We start from the raw sequence: 15,777 nt of genomic DNA, 5'->3' as shown, positions 1-15,777 counted from the left end.
AATCTTAGAGTTATTTCTAATTTAGATATGGGTAACCCACCTAGCCCCATAATTATTTAATGAATTTATATCCTGACTTTCCTCAAGGCCAACATGCCTGGGGAGGTCTCCTAGGTGGTCTCCCATCCAGACTCTGACAAGACCCAGACCTGCTCATTTTCAGTACAATGGTTGCTGCATGTGCCCCTGGCCTTTAGACCACAGCCCTGAGACCATAGTTCTCTAATCCTATAGCAGAGATGGGAAGTCTGTGGCCCTCTGTGTGTTATTGGACTGCAACTCCCATCAGCCTTAGCCAACACAGGCAAAGAAGACTGTAGTCAAACAAGCACTGGAAGGTCACAAGTTTCCCATCCCTCTCTCTCTGTTCCTAGAACTGTTTCAGTTGACTTCTCCAAATTCAGCTAATATGTAACTTTAAGCAAAATCTTTCAGCAACTCTCGTTTAATTCTTGCTAGATAAAGCAATGACTGTGGCCTTGGACACAAGCATTTCAAATAAAGCCATGCAGGAGATATCAGGGAGAACTTGTGGTACAAGTCTTTCCTATTTTAATTTCATAGCTACCTGCCGAATTGTTGTTAAATAGATTTCTTTCTTTTTTTTTAACCTTGTATTTCACTTTAATGCTGAAAATCTCAGTGTTCTATTAGAAAGTCTTACCTTCAGAGTTGACCGCCAGGGGCTTGAAATGAGTGTCCAAAACAACAAGGGAGCAGGTAGCATCAAAGCCCAATCCTCGAATCTGAGAAACATCTATCCCACAGACAACTTTCTGTGAAGAACAAGTCAGTTATATATTTTCAGAATTGCATACAGGCAAAACACACACACAAATATGAATATCTAAAATAGGGTCATTGCTGAAAGGGTTTAGGTTTCTGAAAGATTACTTAAATACAAAATGTATGTGTGGAAGGGGGAGTGTAAACCCAATTGCTCTTTCACATTACCATCATCCCTGGAGAGCATGTTCAAAAGCCCAGGGAGGGCACACATCCGCATGCTCTTCCACACAGAGTTAAGACTGCTTATGTGACAGGCCCCCAAAGCTGCAGAGGCTGGTTTTCTCCTACTTTAGGATCACACATGGTTTTCTACATCCCTGTATATGCTGAAAAACTAGTTAAGATTTTGATCTGTGAATCAAGTAGTCTCCAAATTCAAAACCCCATCTCAGCCATAAACTTATGAGGAATAGTCATTCTTTTGCTTCGCAACTGCAAAAGGAACCTAGTAGGGCCACAAATTATGTGCAGGTTATGTTCTGGGGATCGCACTTAAAGCCAAAACGGTTTATAGTCAAAACACACTGGGTTCTATGGCAGGTGGAATAGCCAAAGTCTCTCCCCCCCCCCATACACATTTACCCCTTTTTCATTTGTGTGTATGTGATGGGCTTATTGTACTGAGCATCCAGAAAGTGCTAAAAAGTAACATTTTACCCATTCTATTTAATTGCAGCATTTTTATACCACCCATTAACAAAACAGTCTCTGAGAGGGGTACGAGATAGAGATAGATAGATAGATAGATAGATAGATAGATAGATAGACAGATAGAAATATGACAACTTGAAAATGTTATTATAAATAGTTACAATTTAAGGCGGATGTTTCAAAGAATTACTTCAAATGCTGTAATGTCTACTGAGATGTAAGTCCCATTGTTTTCAGTTTAGTACCATCTTTCAACAACTTGTCCTTTGGCTCTTTGCTGTATTGAGCAGTAATGAATATACTTTAGGGTGTGAGTGAGGTTGAAGAAGGAGAAGAAGAAGAAAAACAGTAAGGCAACTCATTGCCCTCTATTAAGAGGATGGCAATGAGGGTACTTTGGCAAACTAAGGTCATAGATGCTCCTACTTTATTACTTCTTCTTTTTTTTTAATCCACTTATCTTTCGGTGACCCTCAAAGAGGCTCACACCAAAATCAATCGATAAACACATGGCATGTACAAATGCATAGACATAGCTAATACGACTCAACTTTTCTTAGCTTGGTGACGAGGTATTTGGCACTGGGGACAGATGCAGGCTATGAGGTATTGCAACACCACTATGGCAAATAACTCTTTCCCTGCCACACCAAACTTAGCCAATGTTTGTTTTATATATAAACAGGTCACTATAATATGCAGTCGGTACTACCTGGAGGTTCAAGTGCTCTTGATGGGCATGGGATTCTTAGTACACTTTGTTATTTGTTTTCAGCACACCTATTATTTAAACAATTTTAATGCCGCTTAATTACAGCCATTCCTAAGTGGTGTGCAGGAGACTCAATACAATGAAACAAAAATAGAGCTAACTATGAAAATCAGAATTCATTTTAAAAGCCTGCTGGAATTAATGTCGATAAACGTTCAATAGAGTGAATAAGAGTAAATGAAGAAATGCATTCTGTTTCATTATCCTCAGGCACACCCCCATCTTCCTCCATCTCCTTTAGGGCACTCACTGCAGAGAATGGCTCATTAATATTTGAAAATCCTGATCAATAACAAGCGAACGGTGAACTGTCCAACTATGAATTACCAGGCATCTCATGCATATTTGAAGAGCCAACCTAAGAACGCCAAGCAGTCCGAACCCAGGACTTTTTTAGTAGAGGACTGAAGGTCCCCCTTCCCCGCCCCAAGACCACCCTGACAATGCTGGCTGCCAAAGGAGGTCATAATACCCACAAAGAGAGGCGAAGAACAACTAAAGAAATTCAGGAGATGGAGCAACATCCTGCTGTTTTACATTTCCCTTACCTATTCCTGACACCTGCAAAGTTGTTGAGCTTTTTTAGGAAGCCCCCAAACCAGGACATGCCAGGACTTTTCCTGACTTATGACAAGCCTACCCATACCATAAAGGTAAAGGGACCCCTGACCATTAGGTCCAGTCGTGACCGACTCTGGGGTTGCGGCGCTCATCTTGCTTTATTGGCCGAGGGAGCCAGCGTACAGCTTCCGGGTCATGTGGCCAGCATGACTAAGCCACTTCTGGCGAACCAGAGCAGCGCACGGCAACACCATTTACCTTCCCGCCGGAGCGGTACCTATTTATCTACTTGCACTTTGACGTGCTTTCGAACTGCTAGGTTGGCAGGAGCAGGGACCGAGCAACGGGAGCTCACCCCGTTGCAGGGATTCGAACCGCCGACCTTCAGATCAGCAAGTCCTAGGTTTAACCCACAGCGCCACCTGCGTCCCTACCCATACCATACTTCAGTAGAAATGTCTGCTGTAGAGGGAAGGGTGCTTGCTAACTGAGATGTTGGCTTCACCTGCAGTTCCATTCTGAGCAAGCTCCATTTCCTTCTAACCCATAAGTAGATGCTACAATACTAGCACCAGGTATCCATCACAGGAATCTTGTACTATATTTGTGACATTACCCAGAGTCTCTGATGGTGAAGGAAAGCTTTTCAAGCTGAATGAAAAGGTCTCTCTACCTTATGTGTTCATTTCGCATTGTTTTAAAACCTCTATTTAGTTTCTTTTGTACTGTTTTTGCAACACAAAAAACTGTAAGTATGCCTAACTGATCAACTGAGAAAAAACTTATAATTCTTCTCCCCAAAATGCAAAAAACAGTAAGCATACAAAATGATCCCCCAAAACAAAGGTGAAGTTATCTCAAGATGCTGACAAAATTAGGATTTGGTTTAAAACAACAACAGCCCAGCGCACTTCGGCCTGTTGGTGTTAAAGGCCTTTCTCAGGGGCCAGAATTAAAAACCACCTAAAATGTAAGATAACTGGAGTTATCTTCAGGCTGTTTTTCATTCTGACCCTTGAGGCTTTTAACAACAATAACAGCCCCAAATGTGCTGGGCTGCTTTAAAAAAAAATTAAATCCACATTTTGTCACTATCCTGAGATATCATCTCCTTTGTTTCGGTGGGGTGTAATTGTTCCCCATCACATACATACACATAATACACATTAAAAATCTTTGTCCCACCCCCAGTGTGGTATGCTGTTAATTTCCTCTTGATTTCGCACACAGACATTTTCCTCCATATGATTTGTGTTAGGACACAATACCCTTTGCTTTCCAATATGTCCCTTGCAAAACAGGCTTGTATTGGAAAAACTGTCCAGATGCCCTTAGGCAACCAGGAAGTCCAAATGGCACATGAGTGAGCTAGCAGAGAAGGGAGGATCTCTGTATTCCTCCCTCCAACAGCCCAATTGGTTTTTGTGCTAGCTTCAGAGGAAGGAAAACATCTTCCTCCATGATCAAGTATGAAGGCAGAAAAGCAATAGATCACTCTGCCCCTCCTTGGCCATTCCACTAGCTAGAATGATATTTTTTATGAATGTGTTAAGAAGCTAGTAGCCTATATTTCCAGGCTGGCCACAGAATTGGAGTCTTCTATTCCCCTGCAGTCAACATGAAACTGCAAGCTAGTAGTCTAAACTTTTGTAGGCTAGCAGCTCATATGGACTAATTTTCAAGGCTGTTTATAGAAAGGAAGAGAGAGAGAATACTTGAAGCAAAAAACAGAGTAGTGTACAGCTGATTAAGCTCATTCACTTTTTGGAGTTTGTTTTTTTCAAAAAACAGGTAATTGATGTTTTCTTTCTGGTTTCTACCATAAGCAAAAAACTTCTACCTCAAAGTTATAATTTTCTCCCACCCAAAAAACCACAACCCTTCTTCTTCCAATCCTGAATGTTAAACCTAAAAACTCTTCCCGCAGTTTTTCCAAGAGCCATTTATCAGTATACATCCCCCCACCCCTCACAAAAAATAAAGAGAGGGATTAACTGAAACAGGGCAGCTTCAGTACCATTTAATAGAATGTGGCCAGATATACTAGAAGGAATACAAAGGTGTTTTTTGTGTGTGCTAGCAATAGAGGTATATATACAAAGGCAGCAGACAGAGAAATCAGAGAGAGTATATAGTCAAATCTGGGAACAGGAAGCCCCAATTTTTCCAAAATTAAAGGTAGGCAGAGATTAGCCAGAAAATGTCACTAGTTATATCAGCCCTCCTAGAATCTTGTATCTCTTGTGTGCGTGAAAATGGTTCGATGTGACAAAGGCAGTAGAGTCTGCCTCACCTCATTAGAAAAGCTGCCTCACAGTGTGTAGCATAAAATTCATAGCGAGCATTCATGTTTGTACCTTTGTGACTGTACAACACGCAGCCCAGATGTCATCAGAGGATTGCTCATAGTGGTCTGGTTGTGGTGCCCAAATTTGAATTGGCTGCTCTGCGTAAGCCACCAACGTCCCAAACTGGTCTACCAAAGCCGCACGGACGCTTGCTGTGCCAACGTCAATTCCAATGTAGTAATTTACCGGTTCCAGGTTCTCACTTTGCATTTTGAGCAGACCTCTGGGTGACAGGGAAACAAAAAGGGACTTTTTAAAATATGCTTCACTTGGATAAAACTTCATTCTCTCCTATCACTGCTCATCTTTGCAATGGACACTGCATACCAACAAAGTCTACAGTTTGGGATCCAATGAGTTTTGCTACATGTTACAAATGCCAAGCCAAGGGACAATAAGGTAGCCACCTCACCAGTACAACCCTTGGTTTGAAGCGCGCGTACACGCGCGCGCGCGCACACACACACACACACCCTTCCTAACCTTTGTCAGGCACAGACCATCAGAAGCGCTGCAGGCCAACTCATTTGGAAATAGTTTGTAAGCTGATAAGCCTACCTATAGCAAATTATTTAGACTATGGTTGGATGACTTTTCTCTCCAATAAGCTTTCCACCATAAAAGTATCATAAAGCATTTTTCATTGCAATAACACATTTTGGTCTCCTAATCCCACATTCAGGAAGTTACTGCTCCTTAACAGAAATCAAATCAACAAATTGTGCAGGGTTTTATTTTAAAAGTTCCTGTTGTGTTCTTGTCATTGTTTTTACCAACTTCCAGTCACATGTAAGAAAGACAATTTCTCAATCTCATTCCAGGAAGTATAAATATTACAGGTATACTCTGTCCTCCCTCACACTAACAACAAGGTTCCTATTTTTTATACCATTTCCCTACACCGTACAAATCATTTTAAAGTGCCTAATGCCATACAGGTTCTCAGACATTAAGATACTTGGAGTCCTCTTCTAACGTTTGCTTCCAGTGAAGAGGACCTGTTTTTTGGTAGTGGCACCATGGTTATAAAAAGTTGTCCAGATGAAGTCTGCATGATCAGTCCACAGTTTGCCAATAATAAGATGATGTTGTTGATGATGATGATGATGATGATGATAATTTATCATAGGTCATGGCTCCTCAACAGACATCTAGAAGATAATTTTATAACATTGTTTCCTTTGCTGTGACTTTACAATTGCAAAGTGATTTAAACTGTTTTCTTAGTCTGCTGCTATAGTTTTCATGTTGATCATTTTGGGATGCCATGATCTTACTGGAAGACACCGTGTGGTCCCATCAGGTGGAAAGTCAGAGGAAAAATGAGTTAATAGTTTAATTCATTTCTGGAATAATATGAATAAATTATGAATAAATAAAATGAATAAGAACTCACACATGAACGAACCACAATGCACAAGCCAAAGGAACCCACATTCATCATGAAGGAATGTACATGCTGGTTCAACCCATGTTTTATATAGGTTGCAAGCCTACATACACTTACCGGGAAACAAATCCTACAGGACAAGCCTAATATTGCACTGTTAAAATCATTTTATTGCATTGCTATGTGTAGTGTGCAACACTTTGGTTCTTACTATTCATCAACTGCCTCTAAACAAAGCAATAGAAAGAAAAGCATTACCAATGAGTATCAGCAGCAGCAGCAGCAGCAGCAACAGTTGCCAGTTGAGCAGTCCAAAGACTACAAATGCTATGTACTGCAGCCAGTCATACGCCAATCACACTGTAGAGTGACAGTTTTTCATGTCCAAAGTGGACAGAGTGACAGGGGTTTTGTGCACAAAGTGGGTGGGCCTTTATGACCCGTCAGTATAGGCAACTCCCATTTTGAATGCATTCTTGGTGCATGCATGCATCACTGCGAACCCAGAAGTGGCAGGAAAAGGGGGCGTTATGGGGTATAATGGGAGTGCAGCAGGACAGGCTTACAAGTGCACTGCCAACACACGTGATGACCCAGAACATAAGCTCCATGCAAAATAGGGTTTTCCTGTATATAACCAGTAACTTTATGAACAATCATAAAACTGGACTGCCATGGTATATGTCCATGGATGAACTCCTAGCAGGCTCCCCATCCTTTCCAAATAAATAAATATATTTTAAATATACAGACATACACATGCAGACACACCTTTGCCCAACATTGAGCCATAATAATTGGCTTTGGAAGCTCAAACGTGTCTGTAATCCAACAGCTAGGCTGCACTGCATTGTTTTGTTCTTCATCTCACAGTCTAACTTGCCACTGACAAAAAAAAACAACATTCAGTTTATAGATGCCTCCAACAATTGTTGATATAAGGTTTGTCTCTAGAGGAACTGTGTTTAAAAATATTATGCGTTCATTTATCATTCTGCATCACTTCAAAGTGCAACATTCCTGTAACTCAATCCAGTTTCCTTGCAAAAACATTGTTTGATGCTAAGAGTACTACAGAGTATAATACATTTGAGATATCACCTACATGACATCTGGATCTACACACGAAAAGCACTGAATTCTCCAGTGCATCTTTTTTTTTTTTAGGGTCAACAGTGACTAGAGTAAATATCCTAAAATCAGCAGAGTTCTCCTATAAGGCATAGTCAACAAGTTTTAACTAGGAAAAATACATTTTGGAGTAATGGGGCATTAGATAAATTACAAAGGCAGACTGATTGCATTGGATGCCATGCTAAACCACAATGGAAGCATTATGTGAAGAAGCGTAAACAAGACACAGGACTCATCCATACTTGCACTTGTCTAAGTGATTTTTCACTTGTCCTGCAATTTCTAGGCATGAGTCTAAGCAGTCTTGCCAGTGCCTGCCATTTCTCCCCAGAAAACCCATTCCTTAGCCATAAATTGGAAAAAAACATAAATCCAGAGAAAACCCAATTGGTGTTTGCTCCGATTCAGAAGATCAAGTGGGGGGGGGCGGTAATGAGGTGAGGCAAGGGCAAGTCTGGATAAGCCCACAATAAGCCTTGAGCTTTCACACTACTCCCTCTCATCTCCAAAGTGGCCAGGAATTTGGAAAACTGCAGTTTGTCAAGTTGCTTGGATCAACTATAGCTACTGAAGATAACTTGCTTAAACTAACGGTAGATTAAGCACAGTTTCTGGTCTGGACAGATTTCTGTTCTAAAGTCCAACTCTGTCCCATTATACCACATTGGCTTTTTCCTGTCTCCAATGTTCTTGAAAGGGGAGGGGGTGGGGGTGTACCTTGTTTTTGAACTCTGGCTAAACAAAAATCTCACTCAAGCAACAAGATGCTGCCCTGACAGATGTCAGCAAAAATCAAAATCCGTCCAACAAACCATAAAGTTGTTTCAGCTGATAATTCGAGATTAATGAAATCAATAAATAATGGACGATTAACATTTGGGCTTCTCTCTAAAGCTGTGCTCTCAAGTTTGCACTGGCTAATTCAAGCACTCAATAAATAATGCACAAATTTCTCAGTAAGTTAATCAGTTTGTCAGACTGCAGGAACAGAGCTTGAAATGTAAAAAGGCTTGTTTACATGTTCAGTTGTCACAGAGTAACTCCAGAATTCACTGGAACAAAAATCAACAACTCAGAGGTTTAAGGGAGTGAATGAGAAGCTGAAATAAATTGAAAGAGAATTTAAAATCCCTGGAAAGATGAAGGGCTTCTTATTCTCATATTAAAAAAAAACTGGTAAGTGAACAGTTCAATGAAGATACATGTTGACTTGTGAATAACACCATATAGTAACAGCAAAAGTAAGTGGTTGGAATAGTGGAGTTTCTTGTTCACGTTTAAAAGAGTTTCAACTAGTTTATACATAGTATCAGCCCCATATTGATCGCTTTTGTTTGTTTTTTAATTTCTATTTTTTAAATATTTATTTTTATTGAAACTTGTCCAAAGGTATACAAAAGTTCATACTCCAATACAAAGTATCTTTTTTATAATACACCAGAATAAAATTAATGCTTTTACGATCTAATCTAAAAAGGAACAGAAGGGAACAGAAGGGGAAAGGGTAAAAGAGAAACTTTATGCATGTACTACTCATGCGCAGCCATGTATACAGTGGTACCTTGGTTTAAGAACAGCTGTTTATGAACAACTTGGATTAAGAACGCTGCAAACCCAGAAGTAGGTGTTTTGGTTTGTGAACTTTGCCTTAGAAACAGAACATGTTCCAATTCCTGCTGAGTGTGTTCCATTTGTAAAATGAGTCCCCAGCTGCTACGGGAAAGCGCGCCTTGGTTTAAGAACGCTTTAGTTTAAGCACGGACTTCTGGAACGGATTAAGTTCATACACCAAGGTACCACAGTATATGCTACCTCAGGAAATAAATAAATAGAATCATACCAGGAAATGATGGGAGAGAGCTGGAGAGCCCTCATGGCTCATGAGGAAACCCTCCCTGAAGCCCAAAGAAGACATCAGTGAGGGCAGAGGAAGCCCCAAAGAGACCTGAGGAGCAACGGGGCTTTGTTTAGGCTGCTCAGAGTCCCTGCCTAACAGTTGACATAGAGGGTAGCACAGCAGAAGCAGCCGTTCCCATGTGTCCTCCACCCAGCCCTAGAGCTTCAACTCTAGGTATTTTCTTTCTCTGAATTGGAGAGAGAGCTGGAGAGCAGGGGGAAATGGGCATTTAAAGACTTTTTAGAGAGTGCTCCCCACTTTATGCGATGTCTCTTATGTGCGCGGTGGCCCAGAACATAACCCCCAAATAGAACCCAACTATTCTATTTTCCATAAGCCAATTTTTTTAATCCAGGTATTACAAGTTCATTTTCTCTTACATGCAAAAACTCCATAAGAAGTATCCAATCCTTAATAAATGTCAATACTGATTTTTCTCTAATTAAATATCATAAATTTCTTAGATATCTGTTCCCTTGAGTTCAATGTGTGCATACTCTTGGGTTAACTAGGTGTTGCAATCCTATACCCACTTACCTGAGAGCAATTCCCCTTGAACTCAGAGGGACTCACTTCCAAGCAGGAATGTATTGGACAGCACAGGAAGGCCACCATTTTGTTGCTGTCTTCAATAATGACCCCCAGTTCCATGAGGTAGGCAACACCATTTTGCCTGACTCTTCTGAGAAAAGACTTAACGGTACAATCCTATACAACTCTACTCAGAGGTCCTACCAAGTTAAATATAAACCTTTTTTTTTTTTTACTCCCAGGGTAAAGGTATATAGAAATACAACCCAAGTCAGCTGATGAAATAGGAGAGGGTGTAATGGCAACAGGAGCCTGGTAGATTGTGTCATTTCCATCACTTTTGGTCTTGAAACAGAACATAGCCTTCATCTCTTCTTGTTTATTACCCTACTGCTGATCGAAGTCTGAAACAGAATTCAACTTGGATTAAGGATGTTCAGGGGGCAAACTCCCTAAAGACATTTCAGGCACTTCAGGGATTAATTTGGTCCCTTGTGCTCAGTTGTATTAGCAAGTCATCCCACAAAATGATTTACGCTTTGTAAAGGAGTCTACAAAGTGACAGAACATCAACATTTGCATATTGGCTACAGTCCAGTGTGCTTCCCAGCAAAGCCATCCTATCAAACCAACACCTAAACCAAGTGTGTAATTATTTGCGACAGATACTGGAAAGCCAACAGTAAATTCAACAATTAAATCAAAAAATTTAATACATGCTACAAAACATGCTTTTGCAGACATTTTTCACCCAGCGGCGAGAATGTTTCAGTAACTAGTTTCCAAAATTTAATGCATTCAAGGGGACTTGTTCACCCTTGAATCGTAATTGTAAAGGAGGACAGCCCTAAGTAATTTGTCATCCTAAACTTAAAACATTTATTTAGATGGTTGGTACATCTGCAATTCTAACACACTGCTTCTGAGAGTTCCTGTCACATCTATTTAAAAGTAACCAGGGGCTCTCACGCCAGACCAGTCTGTTTATTTTTAACTGCACAGTCCTACACATGTCTACTCAGAAGCCCTACTCAGCTCAGTGGGACTTACACCCTGGTATATATGTATAGGTTTGCAACATAACTGAACACTACACCAGGATTGGAGGTACAACACTACTTAGCAGAGGAACAGTTGATTTACCCACATTATAATAACAATAATTTATTACTTACACCCCGCCCATCTGGCTGGGTCTCCCCAGCCACTCTGGGCAGCTTCCAACAGGAGATTAAAAATACATTAAAACATCAGTCACTCAAAAAACTTCCCTAAACAGGGCAGCCTTCAGATGTCTTTTAAATGTCAGATAGTTGTTTATTCCTTTTGACATGTGATGGAAGGGCATTCCACAGGGCGGGAGCCACTACTGAGAAGGCCCTCTGCCTGGTTCCCTGTGACTTTGCTTCTCACAGTGAGGGAACCTCCAGAAGGCCCTCAGCGCTGGACCTCAGTGTCCGGGCTGAACGGTGGGGGTGGAGAAGGAGGCAGGCCCGGGCAAGATTACACACACATACACAACCAGACACTCTGGAAACTTTGCCATAGCCCACTAATTAGACACAGTACCACCACCAATATTCACGCATGTAGATAGCCAATTAACTCACCAGTTAGGGCATGCACCCCACTACATCCCCAAAAGTCAACAACACAGCACACTCAGTCCAACAGCCTGTAGCACAGCCAGCAACAACCACACTACTGCAAGTCCCCCTAGGAGTACCTATAGGGGTTTGAATCTCCTTATGCTCCTCAAAACCATCCCTTTTTTAGCAGAGTGGAGCACGGCGAAGACATACAACATAGTGCTCATGAGACGCCTGCAGAGAACACACGGGATGCCCTCCTGGGACAAGAGCAATGTTGGGATGACTACAGGTCAGTAGCAATGCTGCAGAGTTCCATCAGGCTGCATTTCATCACCCATGCTGTTTAAGATCTACATGAAGCCACCGGAAGAGGTCATCTGGAGATACAGACTGAGGTGTCACCAGCACTAGATAACGCCGAGCTCTATTATCTCCTTTTCATCAAATCAAGATGAACCAATAGGTGCTCTGAATCAGTGGCTGGGCGCATTAATGGACTGGGTAAGAGCCAATAAACTGAGATTAAATCCAGACAAGATAGTGGTACTGTTAGCAGGTTGTTCATCTATTTGGCTGATTGAAGTTCAACCTGTTCTGGATTTCTCCCTAAAGGATCAGGTTTGCAGTTCAGGGACAGTCTTGGATCTAGTTGTTAGCAAAGAGGCATGAGCAGCCTCAGAGGCTCACAGCACCGTTTATTGGCTTGAGCTGATAATACCAGCTGCAACCCTACCTGTACAGAGATACCTGCTCTGATTACTTCAATGCATTATATATATGAGCTTGACTTTGAAAACAGCCTAGAAACTTTAGTTGGCTCAAAGCAGGGCAGCAAGACAGTTAACTGGGGCTCAACTATATGATCATATTATACGTTTTGTGATCAACACTGTTTCCAGGCCCAATTAAGATGGCTGACATTAAGATTTAAAGAGGATTTGTCCTACCCAACCGCATTTCCTCTTACGCTTTGGAAGCAGTGGGTACTTCTTGTCTGTAGGAGGGCAGTACTGGAACAATAATGTTTGGGAAAAGCACAATACTCATATATGGCAAGAGGGTAGACAGCTACAGCAGTCATACATTACAGTGTGCGGGCTGTTATGTTTGGTGCTTCACATATTTATGATACTTGAATGGTGACAGTTGCATAAGTATGTATTTTGCTCAGTGTACGCACACTAGGAAACAGAAATCACAGCTTCCCATCACTTGTAATACGTACAGCAACACACACCTACCTCTGATATAGTCACAAATAACAATCGACATGTGGACTGCAGGCTAATTTCCACAAAGAAATCATTTCCATGAAGGAATTCAGTAATGTTTAAACAGACCCTGTACTTTGCACCGTGTTCTAAATAACACACTGAGAAGGTGTCTCTCTTTAAAGAAGGCCCAGATTGGGGCTGCTTTCAGGTGGGATTTAACCACATACTAGCAAATTCAGGTTGCACAATTGTGGTTGATGAGGACAACAAAACCGCCCCCCCCCCAAAAAACAACAACAACTCATGCACTTTTTGCAGCAGGGAAACTAATTGGAAAGTGTGTAATAATGCTTGCTTTGATGCAATGTCATCTGTCAACCTCCCTGCAAACAAGTGAATACTCCTTGAAAAGCCAACACCATCGAATCTCCCCACAAAAATGAACGTCCAACAAACAGGTCAAGCAGAAGCACCCATTGTGTCTGCCTTAGCTCTTCAGTAACCCTAGGACAGTATTTCCCAGCCTTGGGTCCCCAATGTTGTTGAACTACAATCCCCATCATCCCCAACCATTGGGCCACTCCAGCGGGCGCTGATGGGACCCACATCTGGTGACCCACAGAAACATATCTGCAACTCGCATCAACTGCAAATGCGGCTGAAAGAGTGTCGATGACCCTTGGCTACTTCGAGACTCTCTTCTCACCCTTCCCTCTTCCCAGGACTAGTAACCATGTACACCAGGATAAGGCATCATCTCAGGCATGTGGCAGTATCTGGTTGCCATTTTGCAAGGGGAGTGTGGTGGGCAGGGAACCTCCCCTTTGAATTTCATAGGTCCCATTGCATACTGGGCCCCATACATACAGAGGGAAACAAACCTGCCAAGCAAAAAAATAAAATAAACACATGCCTCCACTTTAGGCAAACCTGGTGTTCCGGATGAAAACCTCAAGCTCTCTCCCCATCTCCCCCAGAGTCAACCAAGGTAAGCCAGAAGGCAACCAAAGTACACCCAAGGAAGGAGGGGGAAAGGGACACGACCCCTTGGGCAAAGGATACAGAACAAAGCCCGAGGTGTTTTCTTTCCCCTCCTAAACGCAAAGGAAAGAAACATCTGCGCGAGGATTTCCTGAAACGGAACGCTCTGCTACAGAAGGCGATTCTTATTTGGGTTGGAGAGCAGAAGCCACTTACTTGCCCAGCAGTGAAATATGACCTGAGCTAGCAGTGGACAAGCCGCTCGCAGCACACGCTTTGCAGCAAGAGAGAGAGAGAGAGAGAGGAAAACCCCCAGAGTTCCTGACAAGGCAATTTCCGGGCTTCTTGCACGGGAGCAAGAGCCGTTGCCGCGAGGGGGGAAAGAAAGGGGGGGGAGAAGAAGGCCTCGCTCCTTTTCTCCTCTCTTGGCAGCTGCGCCTTGGAGCCGCTGATCCCGATTGGCCGGCTGGCCCGCGAGGCGGGATTTGGCGGAGGAGACTGGAAGGCGCTTAAACGGGCAGTAAATAAAAGGCTCTGCTCACCCCGTCCTGCTTGTTGTCTGTGTCTCTCCCCCAACCCTCCCATCCTCACTGCTTGTAAAAACCCATCTGTGGAACTGTACTAGCGATGCCCGCCTCGGGGATGAAATGTGAAAATCTTTATTGTCATTGTCCCATACAGAACAACGAAACTGAAAATCTACATCAGACGTTCAGATGTCTGCAAGCCTGCAATCCCAGCTTTCTCAGCCTGGTTAGCCCCCTAAAAACTCTGATAGCCCATAATTAAATACAGTATACTCCCATAGAGACTACCTTAAAAAGGTAAAGGGACCTCTGATCATTAGGTCCAGTCATGGCCGACTGAGGTTTCAGCACTCAATGCACTCGTTTCCTGTGTACTATTTGGAAAGCGTTAAAACTCAAAGAGTATTCCTGTGGGGGACACAGTCCCTACAGTATGCTTTGGTATACTCTCAGAAGTCCTCTACTGTGTGATTTTGCTAAACATGTACATTGGCTCTGAGAGCACAGAGTTTCAGAATAATGGCAGATTCCATGCTGGGTGCCAGAGGCATGCAGCAAGCTTATGGTGATGCAGATTACAGACTGTGAATTCAATTCAATGTTCTTTTAGTTGTAAGAAGAGGCCATCCTAGGAAGATCTGAATGCTTTTCTAGTAGAGAGACCAAAACCTCCCATTCGCCCAATTCTCTTTCCCTTCATCACCCAAGTTTTGCCTGATGAATGAAAGTTATTTGTTTTCCTGCTTTATAAGTGGAAAGAAAGCCAACATCAGCAGTGGTATAAATCAAAGTTGCTCCATTTTGGCCTGCTGCCGATTTGACCACTAATGTCAGATAATTTAGTGGTTCTAAATAAGAGGTGGCATCTTTGAAATATTCTTCCTTACAGAGCTAGACCTGATGTGACACTTGCTGGAGGAGAAACTATTTGCATAAATCTGTCTTAAAAGGCTCACTTAATCATATTACTTCACCAGCAGCAGTAGCCTTTGAAGGCTAAAGTCCATACATGATGGGAAATAAGAGAGAGAGTTCATAAAGGTGATGGTTCTATTAACTACTGCAGTACAGGGCTCCAGTCACACTGAAGACTCTGGAGCTGTGTATTTATTGGGGGTTATATTCCCATTGTGGGAAGTGTATCTGCTTTGCTGTCTGAATTGATCTCCTTTGATATTATCTGCATCTCAGAACATGGTGCCAATTTAAAAGAAGACGTGTGCACACTTTTTTTTATTCTTCTTTGCAGCTGTCCTTAGAACTCTATGTCATGATTCTGAGATAGCTTTGAGGGTATCTACGCTTCTCTTTGCTTCAGAAACCACGGGTAGTGAAGCGGAGCAGAACGGGTCATGCAGTGCAATTCTGTGCATCCTTTTTCTGAAGTAGG

The 15,777-nt window shown here is 42.2% G+C and overlaps 1 protein-coding gene across 2 annotated transcripts in view; it reads right to left on the bottom strand.

Annotated features, from left to right (window-relative positions):
* Positions 1 to 14,273, bottom strand: part of FGGY (FGGY carbohydrate kinase domain containing) — a 138,287-nt gene extending 124,014 nt beyond the window's left edge. Inside the window, exons 1-3 of one of the 2 annotated variants that reach the window (XM_081011826.1) lie at positions 14,077 to 14,273; positions 5,131 to 5,344; positions 665 to 776 (exon numbers count right to left, since the gene is read on the bottom strand). In XM_081011826.1, coding sequence (XP_080867952.1) covers positions 665 to 776; positions 5,131 to 5,331 — 313 coding nt within the window. In that variant the 5' untranslated portion in view covers positions 5,332 to 5,344; positions 14,077 to 14,273. The remainder of the gene's footprint in view (positions 1 to 664; positions 777 to 5,130; positions 5,345 to 14,076) is intronic. The other variant, XM_081011825.1, reaches the window with a different exon arrangement.
* Positions 14,274 to 15,777: the final 1,504 nt, after the last annotated feature.

The sequence above is a fragment of the Podarcis pityusensis genome (genome assembly GCF_964106645.2).
Source record: "Podarcis pityusensis genome assembly, chromosome: 6".
Taxonomy (NCBI): domain Eukaryota; kingdom Metazoa; phylum Chordata; class Lepidosauria; order Squamata; family Lacertidae; genus Podarcis; species Podarcis pityusensis.
This window is presented reverse-complemented; position numbering and strand designations above follow the sequence as displayed.